The following is a 13,642-nucleotide window of genomic DNA, read 5'->3' on the forward strand; positions in this document are numbered from 1 at the left end:
ACCCGCCAGTGACCTCAGATGGCCCTTAGGCCAGAGTCCCAACTTAGGCAGCCTTTCATGCTCTGGCCTCATCTTGCACGCATGCCTACATGACAGAACTTGTCATTCCCTGAGGCTTCCCCGGCCTTGAACTCCTCACCTGTGCAGCTCCCTCATGAGAATGACCAACTGTATTTACTCTTCAGGCTTGGCCAGTTTGTTACTTCCTCCTGGAAATCTTAGCTAGCTCTCTCCACTGGCATGTGAGCTCCAGTGATAAGCAGTGACTTTCTCTTCTTCCCCACTATGTTCTCAGAACTCAGAACACATTGTGGGTGTTTGCAAATACTTGACCCGCTGACCCTATTAGTTTCCTATGGCTGCTGTAACAAATGTCCACCAACTTAGTGGCTTGCACTGTATGAACTTATTATCTTAGAGTTCTGGAAGTCAAAAGCTCAAGATGGACTACAATCAAGTTTTTAGCAGGGCTGCATTTCTTCTGAAGGGTCTAGGGAAGAAACCATTTTCTTGCCTTTTTCAGCTTCTAGAGGTTGCCTGCCTTTGCTGGTTTGTGGCTCCTTCCTCCATCTTCAAAGACAGCAATGGTGGGTAGAGTCTTTCTTGCCTCCCATCACTCTGGCTCTCACTCTCCTGCCATCCTCTCACTTTTAAGGGCCCTTGTGATAATATGGGACCCACCAAGTAATCCAGTCAGCTGATTGGCAGCGTTAATTCCATCTGTAACCTTAATTCCTCATTGCCGGTTAATCTAACATATTCACAGGTTCCAGGGATTAGGATATGGACATCTTTGAGGGCCGTTATTCTGCTACCATACTGACTGACCTTATCATACTTTACATACTTGCTTTATTGTCCCTGTTCCACAGTAGGCCATAAACTCCAGAGGTGTAGACCGTACTCATCCTGTCCTTCTCTGTGTATGTCTCATCCAGGGTGCTTTCATTCATTGTGTCTTTAGAGCCTCACAACTATCCCATGATAGTTGGGGTAGGTAAGGCAGGTGTTAGGATCCCATTTTCCAGATGAGGAGGCTGAGACTGCAAGAGCTCATGTGAGCTGACACTCAGGAAAGAGACAGATCCAAGATGATGCTCAGGACTAACCTTGCATTCTTACCAGCAAGCCTCTGAAAGCTCCCTGCATTAGGCAATGGGAGAGCATATGAATGATAGCAATAAGCATAATTGTAAGAAGAAGAGAAGGAGAAGAAAAAGAGGAGGAAGAAGACATGACAAATTCCCTTTTAATAGCACTGCCTTAAAAGAGTCGCAGCAGATTCCCTCCCTTTGCCCAAGGTTTTCAGAATGGATTGAAACATAGATTGATACCTATCTGCTTCCAGGTAATCCTTCTAAATAGCAAATAATGTAACTTTCCTCATCATCCCAGCTTAAGAAATGAAGTCCACATGTTGTAGCACAGCCTCAGTATAACTGCTTTCACCAAGCACTTCCCAAGTGCTTAGTGGGCACTTGAGGTATGAGCCGGCACCGAGGAAGCTCACGGTGTGTGGTGGCTATGACGGCTGCTATCATCTTAGATACTCCTCATCACCACACAGTGACACAGGGATTGGCTGCTATCATCTTAGCTACTCCTCATCACCACACAGTGACACAGGGATTGCCCACCTGATTTTACAGATGTTGAAACTGAGACTCAAGAAATCAAGTGACTTGCCCAAGGTCATCTATATAGCTAATAAGTTCTGGAGCTTGAATTATAACTTGTATATGTTTTACTCTGGACAAGCCACGTCTTTCAATTTCTCTACCTTTCTTTTTGCTTAGACCATAGCGAACTAAAGTTTCCCATAGACACCATGCTCTTCCATGCTTTTGACACTTTGCATGTACCAGCCAGCCCCTGTGCCTACAACATGCCTTCCTCCTTCTCCCCTCATGCCCACCTTCTCCCCTAGCAAGCTGTTATTTGTCCTTCAAGACTCTGCGTAAGCATCATTTCCTCTGTGAAGCGTTCCCTGATTCACCTAAGCAGGTTAAGTACCCCTTCTCCTGAGCTTCCATTGCAGTGTTATGCATGTCCCAATTGCAGCAATGGCCTGTTTTCATTCTGATAGTTTTATTACAAGTCTGCCTTTAACTAGAGTAGAAGCGGCCGGGCGCGGTGGCTCACGCCTGTAATCCCAGCTCTCAGGGAGGCAGAGGCGGGAGGATAGCTTAAGCCCAGGAGTTCGAAACCTGCCTGGGTAATACAGTGAGACCCCGTTCTCCACAAAAAGGAAAAAAAAAAAAAAAAAGACAACTAGAGTAGAAGCTCATTGAACTCTAGGACCATGAAACTTCATCTTTATATCCCCACATCTGACCAGTGTCAGGCCCATTAGGTGTTCAATAAATATTCACTGAATGAATGAATAAGTGAACAGCCATGGACTGAGTGCCCCCTCAAGCCAGAGCCTTCACAGGTACTTGACATGAAACTCACTCTGTCTTCCTCGCAGACATACAAACCCTCCCAGTGGAGGGTTGGAAGAGACTTCTCAGATGTGTCTGCAGCTGCAAGGCATGCTGGGAGCAGGGAAGGGCTGAGCCTGGGGGTGGAGGGTGCTGAGCACGAGGGAAGGGAAGTCACGAACATGGAAGCAAAGCCAATTTCCCTCCATTGGCCCCTCCTACCCACAATCCAACAGACTGGCTGTAAGAACTTGACAATTTTTATAATAACAGTTTTATTGAGATATAATTTACATACAAGTCACCTATTTAAAGTATACAATGAAATACTTTTTGGTATATTCACAGACTGTGCAACCACCACCACAGTTAATTTTAGAACATTTTCATCACTGAGAAAGAAGAAAGCCTGTAGGCTTTAGCTATCACCCTACCTCCTGTCTTCCCATCTCCTCCAGGCAACTATTAATCTACTTTCTTTCTCTCTGAATTTGCCTATTCTGGACATTTCATAACAATGGAATCACATAATATGTGGTCTTTTGTGATGGGCTTCTTTCACTTAGCATAATGTTTTCAAGGTTCATCACATTTACTATATATTAGAGCTTCATTCATTTTTATAGGTGAAAAATATTCCACTGTGTGGCTGTGCCACATTTTGTTTCTCCATTTGTCAGTGAGTGGACATTGTATTTAGTCTGTTCTCACACTGCTAATAAAGACATATCCGGCCAGGCACGGTGGCTCACGCCTGTAATCCCACACTTTGGGAGGCTGAGGTGGGTGAACCTCACAAGGTCAGGAGATCAAAACCATCCTGGCTAACCAGTGAAACCCCATCTCTACTAAAAATACAGAAAATTAGCTAGCTGGGCATGGTGGCATGTGCCTGTGGTCTCAGCTACTTGGGAGGCTGAGGCAGGACAGCCGCTTGAACCTGGGAGGTGGAGGTTGCTGTGAGCTGAGATCACACCACTGCACTCCAGCCTGGGTGACAGAGTGAGACTCCATCTCAAAAAAACAAAACAAACAAAAAAAAGGCATACCCAAGACTGGGTAATTTATAAAGGAAAGAGGTTTAATGGACTCACAGTTCCACATGACTGGGGAGGCCTCACAAGCATGGTGGAAGGCAAAAGAGAAGCAAAGACACGGCCTACACAGCAGCAGGCAAGAGAGATTTTGCAGGGGAACTCCCCTTTATAAAACCATTAGATCTCGTGAGACTTGTTCACTATCATGAGAACAGCATGGGAAAGACCTGCTTCCGTAATTAAATTACCTCCCACCTGGTCCCTTCCATTAAACATGGGAATTAGGAGAGCTAGAATTCAAGATGAGATTTGGGCGGGTACACAGCCAAACCATGTCAGACATGGACTTGATATTTTGGTTCATCTGTTTGACTTGACCCAGGGCTCTGGACAGCTGGGATGTGTGAGTATTCAAAACCCTTGTCAAGACCCTAAAAGCCATAAAGTGAAACTTAGCTGCATTTATTTTTCAATTGCTAGATATCATGCACATCCATCTCTCATAGATGATATGAGCTCAGGGATGGGGTGAGAGTGTCTGTTAAGCTCCTGCCTTAGTAATAAAAGAGCCCACCAAGATGGCTGAGTCCAGATGGTCCACTCTTGAGCAAAGAATGGCTGCAAGCAGCAGGGAGCACATCTTAGCCAGCTGGGGCTCTGTCTGGGACTTCTATATCCAAGAGGCAATGGAAGGACAGGAGAAGATTAGACATCCAGGATGCAAGCCTAGACATCCCTCAGAGTATTCAGGAATGCTGCTAGCCCCATAGCCAACATCCAGTAATAGCTAACAATTAGCAAACACTTCCTACATGCCAGGCCCTGTTCTAAGCATTTCACATACAAAAACTCATTAAATCCTTCCAATGAGCCTGTAACATAGCTACTATCACCATCATTCCGTTTTACAGATAGGCAGCCTGAGGCATGGACAAATTAAGTAACTTATCCAAGGCCATAGAACTAGTAAATGTAGAGCTGGGATTTGAACGCAGGCAGTCTGGCTCAAAGCCTCACCTCTGTGCTACTCCCTTCATAGAGCAGTTCAATGCATAGTGCACCCTCCAGGGCAGACAGTGCATCAGCCTCCTTCCTGCCATCCATGGAAGAAGGGCGGTGCCACTGCCAGAAAACAAGATGAGTGTTTGCATATTGGGTTGGACCAAAGGATGATGGATGTTAATGGCCTCATTTACAAACAAGGAAATTGAGACTCAGAGAGGTTCACACCCAACATATATCAGAAGTGAGACTGAAATCCAGATCTGACTCTGAATTTGTTGTTCTCTGTGCTTTCCCAACCCCACCAGACTCAAAATAATTTCTTTTCTTTCTTTATGCTTGTACAACTGTTAACACATTTTAGAGACAAATTTCCCACCATCATCTCCCATATTACACTGATAAAATACTGTCACTGCAATGGCATTCTTGATGAACATCTCCCTCCCCTCTGTGGTTCCCTGCTGGCACCTGGGCATTTGCCCAGACACTAGCAATCACTACTAAACCCACAGACCCCGACCTGGAGGACCGTCCCAGGCACCAGCGGCTGTGAACTATGCTGATTTTAAAACCACTGAAGCAGCCAGGACTGTTCCCTACAGTGTGAGGATGACTAAACCCTATCTGGACTATTGGGTGACAATGCCAAGTCCTGGGAGCAAATGGGAAGCCCTGGAGGTTCCAAACGGGGACACACTCCCAGGGTCAGTGCCTGTGTGTGGATCCTTTGTGTGAGTGGAGCACCTCAGGTGGGATTTTCCCTGGGAGCCAGTTGCAGAGGCCAAGGACCTGCCATTTTCAGATCCTTAAAGTCTACAAGTGGTTAGGTAGGGGACATCTGGGACTTTTTTGGTTTTGTGTGAAATATCTGATTACATGTATTTGTTGATATACACTTGTTTCAGTTCCTCTACATTATCTATTTCTTGCCGTTCTTTACCTTTCTGTATTCTTCCCACCCCTGAAAAAGTCTGTTCACCCCTTGAGGGCCATCACGGTTACCCCAATGCATTTTACAGTGTCTACAGATGCTCAGGAAGGGATGATTAAATGACTCAATAATATGGATGGGGCACGCAATATTCACGAATGACATTCAGGATTTCTTACCCTCTATCACTTTAGCCAAAGAAATCTTCTGGCCCTAACCCATGTAAACCAAAAGTATCTGAGATAGGTCTTTATTTAGAAAGTTTATTTTGCCAAAGTTAAGGATGTACCCCTAGGAGGCAGGTCTGTGCCTTTCTCTAAAGATGATGTTGAGGGCTTTCATATTTAAAGAGGAAAGGATGAACATTGGGGAAAGAGGAAGAAATTTTAAAAAGGTGTGAGTAGATAAGAGATAAATGGTTGCATTCTTTTCAGACTTTGATCAGCCTTTCACCAGATACACAATTTACATGTGAGAGATGAGTAGAGGAAACAGTCTACCTATTGCCTCCATAGCTCAGTGAATCTGCATTTTTACATCAGAGGAAGCAATCAGATATGAATTTGTCTCAGGTGAGCAGGAGAGTGACTTAGAGTTCTGTCCTTTGTCCCACACCTGGGAAGATAAGCTATTAATTTACATTATCACGGTAAAATTCAACAAAACTGTTTTAGGGTAAATACCTTGGGGCCACAAGGAATTTTCTAGTGGGAAAATTATGAGGGGGTTATGTGGCTTTTTAATCTTTGTCTATCTTAATCAGGAATAAAGTGGGAGGCAGATTTGCCTGATGCATTTCACAGCTTGACTTTTCCCTTTGGCTTAGTGATTTTGGGGTCTGAGGTTTATTTTCCTTTCAAGCCCATCCCATCTGCATTCTACACCAAAATGCCCTCCAGGCTCCCACTGGAATAACAGGACCAGTCCCCTCACATTGAGAATGAAAGGCAGATTAGGGTGACTAAGGAGACAACCCAGACCTCAGTCTTTGGGCCTCTTCTCTTCCCTATTCTCCATTTCCTCTGACTTTATGCAGTCCTGTAACATCAACTACCATCTCTAGCTAGTGACTCTCCAAGTTTGGTTTCTGGCCTGAAACACTTCTCTGAACTCCAGACTTGGGTATATATTTAACCTCCTGCACTGCATCTCCACTTAGACGTCTAATAGACATGTCAGACTTTCAGGACCAAGAAAGAACTATTCATTGCCCACCTAGCCCCACCCACTCCTCTCTCCCCAACATGGCTTTCCAACCCAGAAGCAAATACCCCATGCATCCTGTTATCCAAGTCAAACCCTCAGGAGTCATCCATGATTCTTCTCTTTCCCTTGCTCACACCCATGCATTGGTAATTCCTGGCAGCCTGACCTTCAAATCCCATCCCCCTGCACAAGTCCGGTTCACTCCCTCACCCACTCTCAGCTGGACTGCCGCCAGCACCTGCCTCTGCTCACCCGCTTCCAATCCTGTCCCTCCTCCACAGACAGCCCCTTGATGTGTGATTCAGGTCACATCCCTCCTTGAAACCCTCCAAATGACATCCCGCTGGCTCAAGATAAAACACAAACTGCGTGCTCTGGTCCATGAGGCCCAATGTAGCTGGCCTCACACCACCTCTCGCTTCTTCCCGCCCCTTCTTGTCCCTGCCACCCTTCTCTTTTCTCTGCCCCTCAACCTTTGTTTCTGTCTGTGCTTCTGCTCAGAACAATTTTCCTCTTCTCTTTTCCCCAACTGGGATTCAACTCATGTGCTCTCTCTTCAGAGATGTCTTCTCACATTCCCATAAAATAAGTGCCCTGTTTTATTTTCTTCACAGAATATAACAAAGTATCTTGTGGTTTCGCTGTGTGCCTGTTTATTGCTGAAGTAGCAACTTCTGAAGGGCAAGGACTGTCTTGTTAACTGATGTATCTCAGGGCCTAGACCAGTAAATGTCTATTAACAAGAGACTGAGCAAGTTAACTCTTCCAGTAAAGGTACAGAGTGAGTACAGCATGTTGGTGTGGGAAGAGCTAGAACTTTGGAATCCAGAAAATTCTCATGCCTGCACTTACTGACTTGAATAGTAAGTTACTTAGCAACTCTGGGCCCCAGTTTCCTCTTTTAGAGAGGTAAGAATTATAGAAAATATATCGAAGGCTGTAAGCACAGTGCCTCTCACATAGGAGGTACTCTGATAGACAAGTAGGTCAAATGGACCTACCTGGTTCCCAGTCCAGAAACTTTTGCCTCCTCCTCGGATGGTAATGGTCAAACACTGGGATAAATTGAAGAACTAGGGATAAGTAAGGACATAAAGGAAGATTCTAGAGTCATTGCAGTATTTCAGAGAGACTCCATGGTGGTATTCTCGCAGTGATGGTTTAAGCATGGTCACACTGGAAGGGGTGATCCCCTTCAGTTCTGGAGGAGTGAAGAAGCAAACATACCTCAGACCTTTGAGGCTCTGGGCTCTGGCCTATTTCTGGTGAGAGAGATAAATTTCCTTTTAGCTAAGAGCATAGTTCTTCCAGTCCCACGCTGGGCTGTCTCACTGCATCTTCTCTTAAACTGTAGATGATCAGGCCTTCCCTGGTGCCTTGTTTCCCTAAACCATAGCCCAAAGGCTGGGAGATACTGAGACCTTGGACCAGCGTAGAGGGTGGAGACACAGGGCAGAGCCTGGGAAGCAGGTAGAGCCTAGTCTGGCCTGTACATAAAGGTCTCATTATGTGGATGGTCAGCAGCATCCAAATTGTGTTTACGCAACATAGCAACAGCAGAGGGGAAGTTCCATGCTGTCCAGACAAAGGGGCTCCTCAGTTCTCAGAAGAAAGTCCCATAGAAATAGAAAGTAAACACCAGAGGTGATTTTCTCCTGGCCTTGGCAAAGTCAGACCAGACAGTAACCAAAGGCATGGTTTCCGAGTTACCCGGCACGGCCCAGCTGGAAGGTAGCAGGGAGGGCTTCATAAGCAAGGCCTGGGCCGGGGAAGATGGAGTGCAGGCCTGCGATCTGTAAAGACAAGTGTGAGCTAAAGCAGGGCCCAAAGGGAGATGAGTACAGAAAACAGATCTAAGACATGGAAAATGGCCCAAGAAGAAAGGACAAGCTAAAGTCAAGGCAGTGACCAAGACCTAGAGGGTAGGTGCTGGCAGGGGAGGGACTTAATCTGGGTATGGTCAGCGGGGGTGAGTTGAGGGTGTCAGTGACTCTGGCAGCAGGTGCCCAGGTCCTGACACCAACAGACCAGGTCGGATGGAATGAGGAGGAAGAAACCAACCTTAGATGAGCACTTTTTTTTTTTTTTTTTTTTGAGGCAGAGTCTCTGTTGCCCAGGCGGGAGTGCAGTAGTGCAGTGACATGAGCATGATTTACTGCAGCCTTGACTACCTGGGCCCAAGCCATCCTCTCTCCTCAGCCTCCTCAGTAGCTGGGACCATAGGCACAAGCCATCACACTAGGCTAATATTATATACAGATGGGGTATCTCTTTATTTCCCAGTCTGGTCTCGAACTCCTGAGGTCAAGAGATCCTCCTGCCTTGGACTCCCAAAATGCTGGGATTCCAGGCATGAGCTACTGTGCCCAGCCAAGCACCTGCTATGTTTCAGGCTCTGTGCTAAGTGCTTTATGGACATCACAGGAACAGAGAAAGAACTTTTAATCCAGAGAGGCTAAAGGTGTCTTAGGAAAGTCTGGGAATAGGTAGAGAAACTGAAGTTTTCAGACCTAACAGTCAAGGTGAGGGTATGGCCTTAGCAAGACTGCCGTGAAGAGCTCCTGGCCCATGGCTGAGGTGGTGTGGCACTGAGCACACTGCAGTGGGGTTAGCAGCTGTACCTGCCAGAATTGCAAGGCAGAAATCCAGGGCAAGCGTCAAACAGGCTGAGCTGCCAGCCCCGATTCATCCCGAAGACCACGCTTCTTCCACTGCACCTATGCAACTCAGAGGCTAATAATAATGTTGAGATTTGTATAGCACTTTACAGTTGCCAAGGCACTTTCACAAACGATGCTACTTAACCGATGTCCATTACTGGAGTCTCAGGAGTTGGAGTCAGATGTTTCACAGATTATCCTGTTTGGTCTGTCCTGTGTGACTCTGGCTGTCACTTGCCTTCTCTGGGTTTAATGTGCCCAGAGGGCAGACGGTAATAATCAGTCAGTCTTCCACAAAAGAGGATGGGAAGTGTCTGGAGAGGAGCTGATGGTGAGAGGATCTGCCAAGCTTTAACAAGCTCTGGAGTCCTTAGTCTAAAGAAAACCCATTCACTAGGCTCCAGGAAAACAAACTCAGAGGTATTAGAATCTTTCCTTCAACCCAACTTTTAAGCCCTAAATGCTTCCAGAAGCCTCAGAGTTCTCTCACTTCTGAGCCCCTTGCCAAGGCCAGTTTGAGACAGGGAAGTAAGGGAGGAGCTTTTGATTCCTATACAGCTCTATTTTTAACTGGAATTTATCTTCCTGCTCCACCAGTGATTGGCGCCTTTGAAGCTGAGGTAAAGCGCACTGTCAGCAGGACCCAAGCGTAAATAGCAGGGGACAGAGAGACTGATCTGTGATGTGGGCAGGAAGTTAGACAGATGGACAAACCAATCAGCCAGCGTCTTTGCCAAGAACAGCTCAATTAATCACACACTGTCCCAAGCCTCTCTTCGCTGTTCCATTCTCTGGCAAGTGTGAGGGTAAAACGGGTCAGGTCTAGGAGCCCTCCCCAGTGAGGAACTCATCAGGGTGGGGCCTTGCACTCCCCGGTTTTCCCCCAGCATCATGGGGAAATCTGGCATCTTGAATAGAGGTGATTCCTTTTATATCTTTATGTGAAATCAGCATTTGGTGTTTAGGCTGGGATGGAGATGAGCTTGAATTAGAGCAACCCACAGTAAAGGGGTACCTGTCTTTTCCTCCAGAACAGCCATTCACAGATCGGAAAGTCCATGGCCCCAGCAGTTCCTTCAAATCCCTAAACGAAGCCTTTTTTGTTTTGTTTTGTTTTGAGATGGAGTCTCACTCTGTTGCCCAGTCTGGAGTGCAATGGCACCATCTCGGCTCACTGGGAACCTCCGCCTCCCAGGTTCAAGTGATTCTCCTGCCTCAGCCTCCCAAGTAGCTGAGATTACAGGCACACACCACCACACCCAGCTAATTTTGTATTTTTAGTAGAGATGGGGTTTCACCATGTTGGCCAGACTGGTCTTGAACTCCTGACCTCAAGTGATCCACCTGCCTCAGCCTCTCAACGTGCTGGGATTACAGGTGTGAGCCACTGTGCCCGGCCTGTCAAAGCCTTCTTCTCAAAGCTTTACCCCATTAACTTGACTTCCCTGCTGGAAGTGGGTGGGAGGTGAGGAGATCTGCACCTCCTTTGCTCCAAGGGGACAGCATCTTAGAATGACTAAAGTTATTTACTTTGAAGGGAGCACCCAAATAAGAAAGCTCGGAGATACCACTTTCAGCACAAAAGGAGGGCCAAGGAAGTGTGTGTGTGTGTGTGTGTGTGTGTGTGTGTCTGTGTGTGTACAAGCGAGTAAGCTCGCTGCTGGAAGGAAGCATCCCTTGTTTTTGTAGACCACAAGAGCCAGGGAAAGGCAGAGATGGATTTTCTCAGACAAACTACTGCCCAAATCCTCCCATTTTCAGACTAGAAGTGAGGAGGGGAAGTGACGGGGGAGTTCGAAGTCTGTGTAAGAAATGCTGCCATCGTGGTGACAAAAGACAAAAATCTAACGTCTCTGGGACTGGACATGTAAAAAATCTGATTCAAACCAAGTGGTTATGTAGGCCTCCTATAACAAGACAGAAATGAACCCGCCATTTCCAGCGTCACCGACTTACTGTGTGTCTTGGTGACAAACAGTACATGAGAATAAATGGTGTCCTGGGGTGCATCTTGGCCTCTTCAGGGAACCTGGAGGCACCTCAATGGAGGGACAGCCGCGGTAAACTGATGACCGCGCTGGAGGCAAGACTCATTGCCAGTAACAATAACAACCACCCTTCCAAAGCACTTGCGACGTGCCAGGCCTTGTCCCACCACTCTGGGTATATAGCAAATCATTTAATCCACAAAACAACTGATGCGCTACAACCATCCTGGTCAAGGCGCAGAAAGGTTAAGCTTGCCCCAGGTCCCCAAGCTGGTAAGAGATGGAGCAAGTCAGTACCTGAATCCAGGCAGTTTGGCTCCCATCCACAGTGCTATCTGCTCTCATGCCACTAATTTATTAATTCCACAAATATTTACTGAACACTTCTTTACCCATGGCACTCAACTAGGGAACACAAGACACATACATATGTGTTTCAAGTTCAGTAAAGGGCATTTGCTCACCCTCGTTCAGGAGGTAAGGAGACTCGTACACTGTCGCAGACATTGTCCTTTGCCGGTGGGGTCTTTGAGGAATGAGAAAATTGGACCTGTACTGCCTCTAAGATCCCTGGGTGCCCCTCCAGGACAGAACCAGGTTTTGTTTGTCTCCAGGTCCCCAAAGCCACACCCAGGGCTAAGAGCATTGTAGATGTTCACCAAATGTGGTTGACCGAATTTTTTAAGTCCTTGAATGCAGGAGCCAGTTGGATAATGCTGTTAAAATACCTCATTGTCACAGCATTCCTGCTTGTGGCCACAAAACAAGTGCCTTGCATGGCGTCTGGTACCCATTTGCTGACAAACTGTTGCTTCTCCTCGATTTGCCAGGAACGACCGGCAGAGACCAATGCCAATGTGGACAATTCAGCGTCCCCCTCGGTGGCCCAGCTGGCCGGGCGGTTTAGGGAGCAGGCGGCTGCAGCCAAGGAGGTGAGTCAGGCGGCTTCAGAGCAGCCTCTTCGGCAGAGGGCGGGAGGAAGGGGAAACCTGGTCAGGCCCAGCAGAGAGGGAGGGAGGAGGCTAGGGAGTTACCAAATTAGGAAGAGAAGCCAGGGGCTGGAGGGGTTTCTCTGAATGTGAGGAATGTCTCATGGCTGCTGTGCCTGGGTAGAATCTGTCCCTACCAGGGTGAGGCTTGCACTCTGGCCAGGAGGGATGAGACACAGGGCAGAGATGGGCATCCGTATCCATTTCCATCTTGATCATCCATCTATACAGACTTAGATTCCACACAGCTGTGCCAGGCCTGGACTGGGGTCAGAACAAAGAAGTTCCTACAGCCAGCTCCTGCCCCGTAGCCAGAGCAAGGCAAGGCTGGGGCAGACTGCAAACTGAGAATTAAGAAAGAAGAGAGGACTTGAAGGAAAGCACATTCAGACGGGAAACCAGGGATCAGGAAGGAAGAGCGTCCAGTGACCAGTAGTAGAAAGTGTGACAAGGGAGGGTCTTAACTTTGGAGAGACTTGGGCTAGATTTTCTTGAGTCATGCAGTATGAGAAGCTCATTAGAAGTGAGATGACAGGGCCAGGCACGGTGGCTCACCACTGTAATTTCAGCACTTTGGGAGGCCAAGGCGGGCGGATCACTTAAGGTTGGGAGTTCGCAACCAGCCTGACCAACATGGAGAAACCTCGTCTCTACTAAAAATACAAAATTAGCGGGGCGTGGTGGCGCATGCCTGTAATAAGGCAGGAGAATCGCTTGAATCTGGGAGGCGGAAGTTGCAGTGAGCCAAGATCGTGCACTCCAGCCTGGGCAACAAGAGTGAAACTCAGTGTCAAAATAAATAAATACATACCTACATACAAAGTGAGGTGAGGGAAGGGTGCCCCAAGGTGGAGAGAAATCTATCATGGCCCCTTGGGGCAAGTGAGTACTTATTTGCTTTGCGTTTTTTTTTTTTTTTTTTTTGAGACGGAGTCTTGCTCTGTCACCCAGGCTGGAGTGCTGTGGCCAGATCTCAGCTCACTGCAAGCTCCACCTCCTGGGTTCATGCCATTCTCCTGCCTCAGCCTCCCGAGTAGCTGGGACTACAGGCGCTGCCACCTCGCCCGGCTAGTTTTTTGTATTTTTAGTAGAGACGGGGTTTCACCATGTTAGCCAGGATGGTCTTGATCTCCTGACCTCGTGATCCGCCCGTCTCGGCCTCCCAAAGTGCTGGGATTACAGGCTTGAGCCACCGCGCCCGGCATTGCTTTGCGTTTTTAAGTGCACTATTTTGGGGTTTTGTTTTCCCATCTGAAAAATAAGGTTCATAATTTCTAGACAGTATAGGCATGTCATAAAGGATAAAGAAGACAGCATTGATCTCAGGTGCTGGCACTGTCTGAAAACTGAATGTGACTCAGGTCAGTGAATCTCAAGTAAAAGAGGACGTTCTAGCAGGAAAG

General features: G+C 47.2%; 1 protein-coding gene across 3 annotated transcripts in view; it reads left to right on the plus strand.

Moving 5' to 3' along the window:
- RCSD1 (RCSD domain containing 1) overlaps positions 1 to 13,642 on the plus strand; it is a 79,058-nt gene that overhangs the window by 45,093 nt on the left and 20,323 nt on the right. For all 3 annotated transcript variants that reach the window (XM_011933397.1, XM_011933395.1, XM_011933396.1), the window contains exon 2: positions 12,081 to 12,182. In XM_011933397.1, the coding sequence (XP_011788787.1) occupies positions 12,081 to 12,182 (102 nt within the window). The remainder of the gene's footprint in view (positions 1 to 12,080; positions 12,183 to 13,642) is intronic.

This window comes from Colobus angolensis, unplaced genomic scaffold (genome assembly GCF_000951035.1).
Source record: "Colobus angolensis palliatus isolate OR3802 unplaced genomic scaffold, Cang.pa_1.0 Scaffold126, whole genome shotgun sequence".
NCBI classification, from domain to species: domain Eukaryota; kingdom Metazoa; phylum Chordata; class Mammalia; order Primates; family Cercopithecidae; genus Colobus; species Colobus angolensis.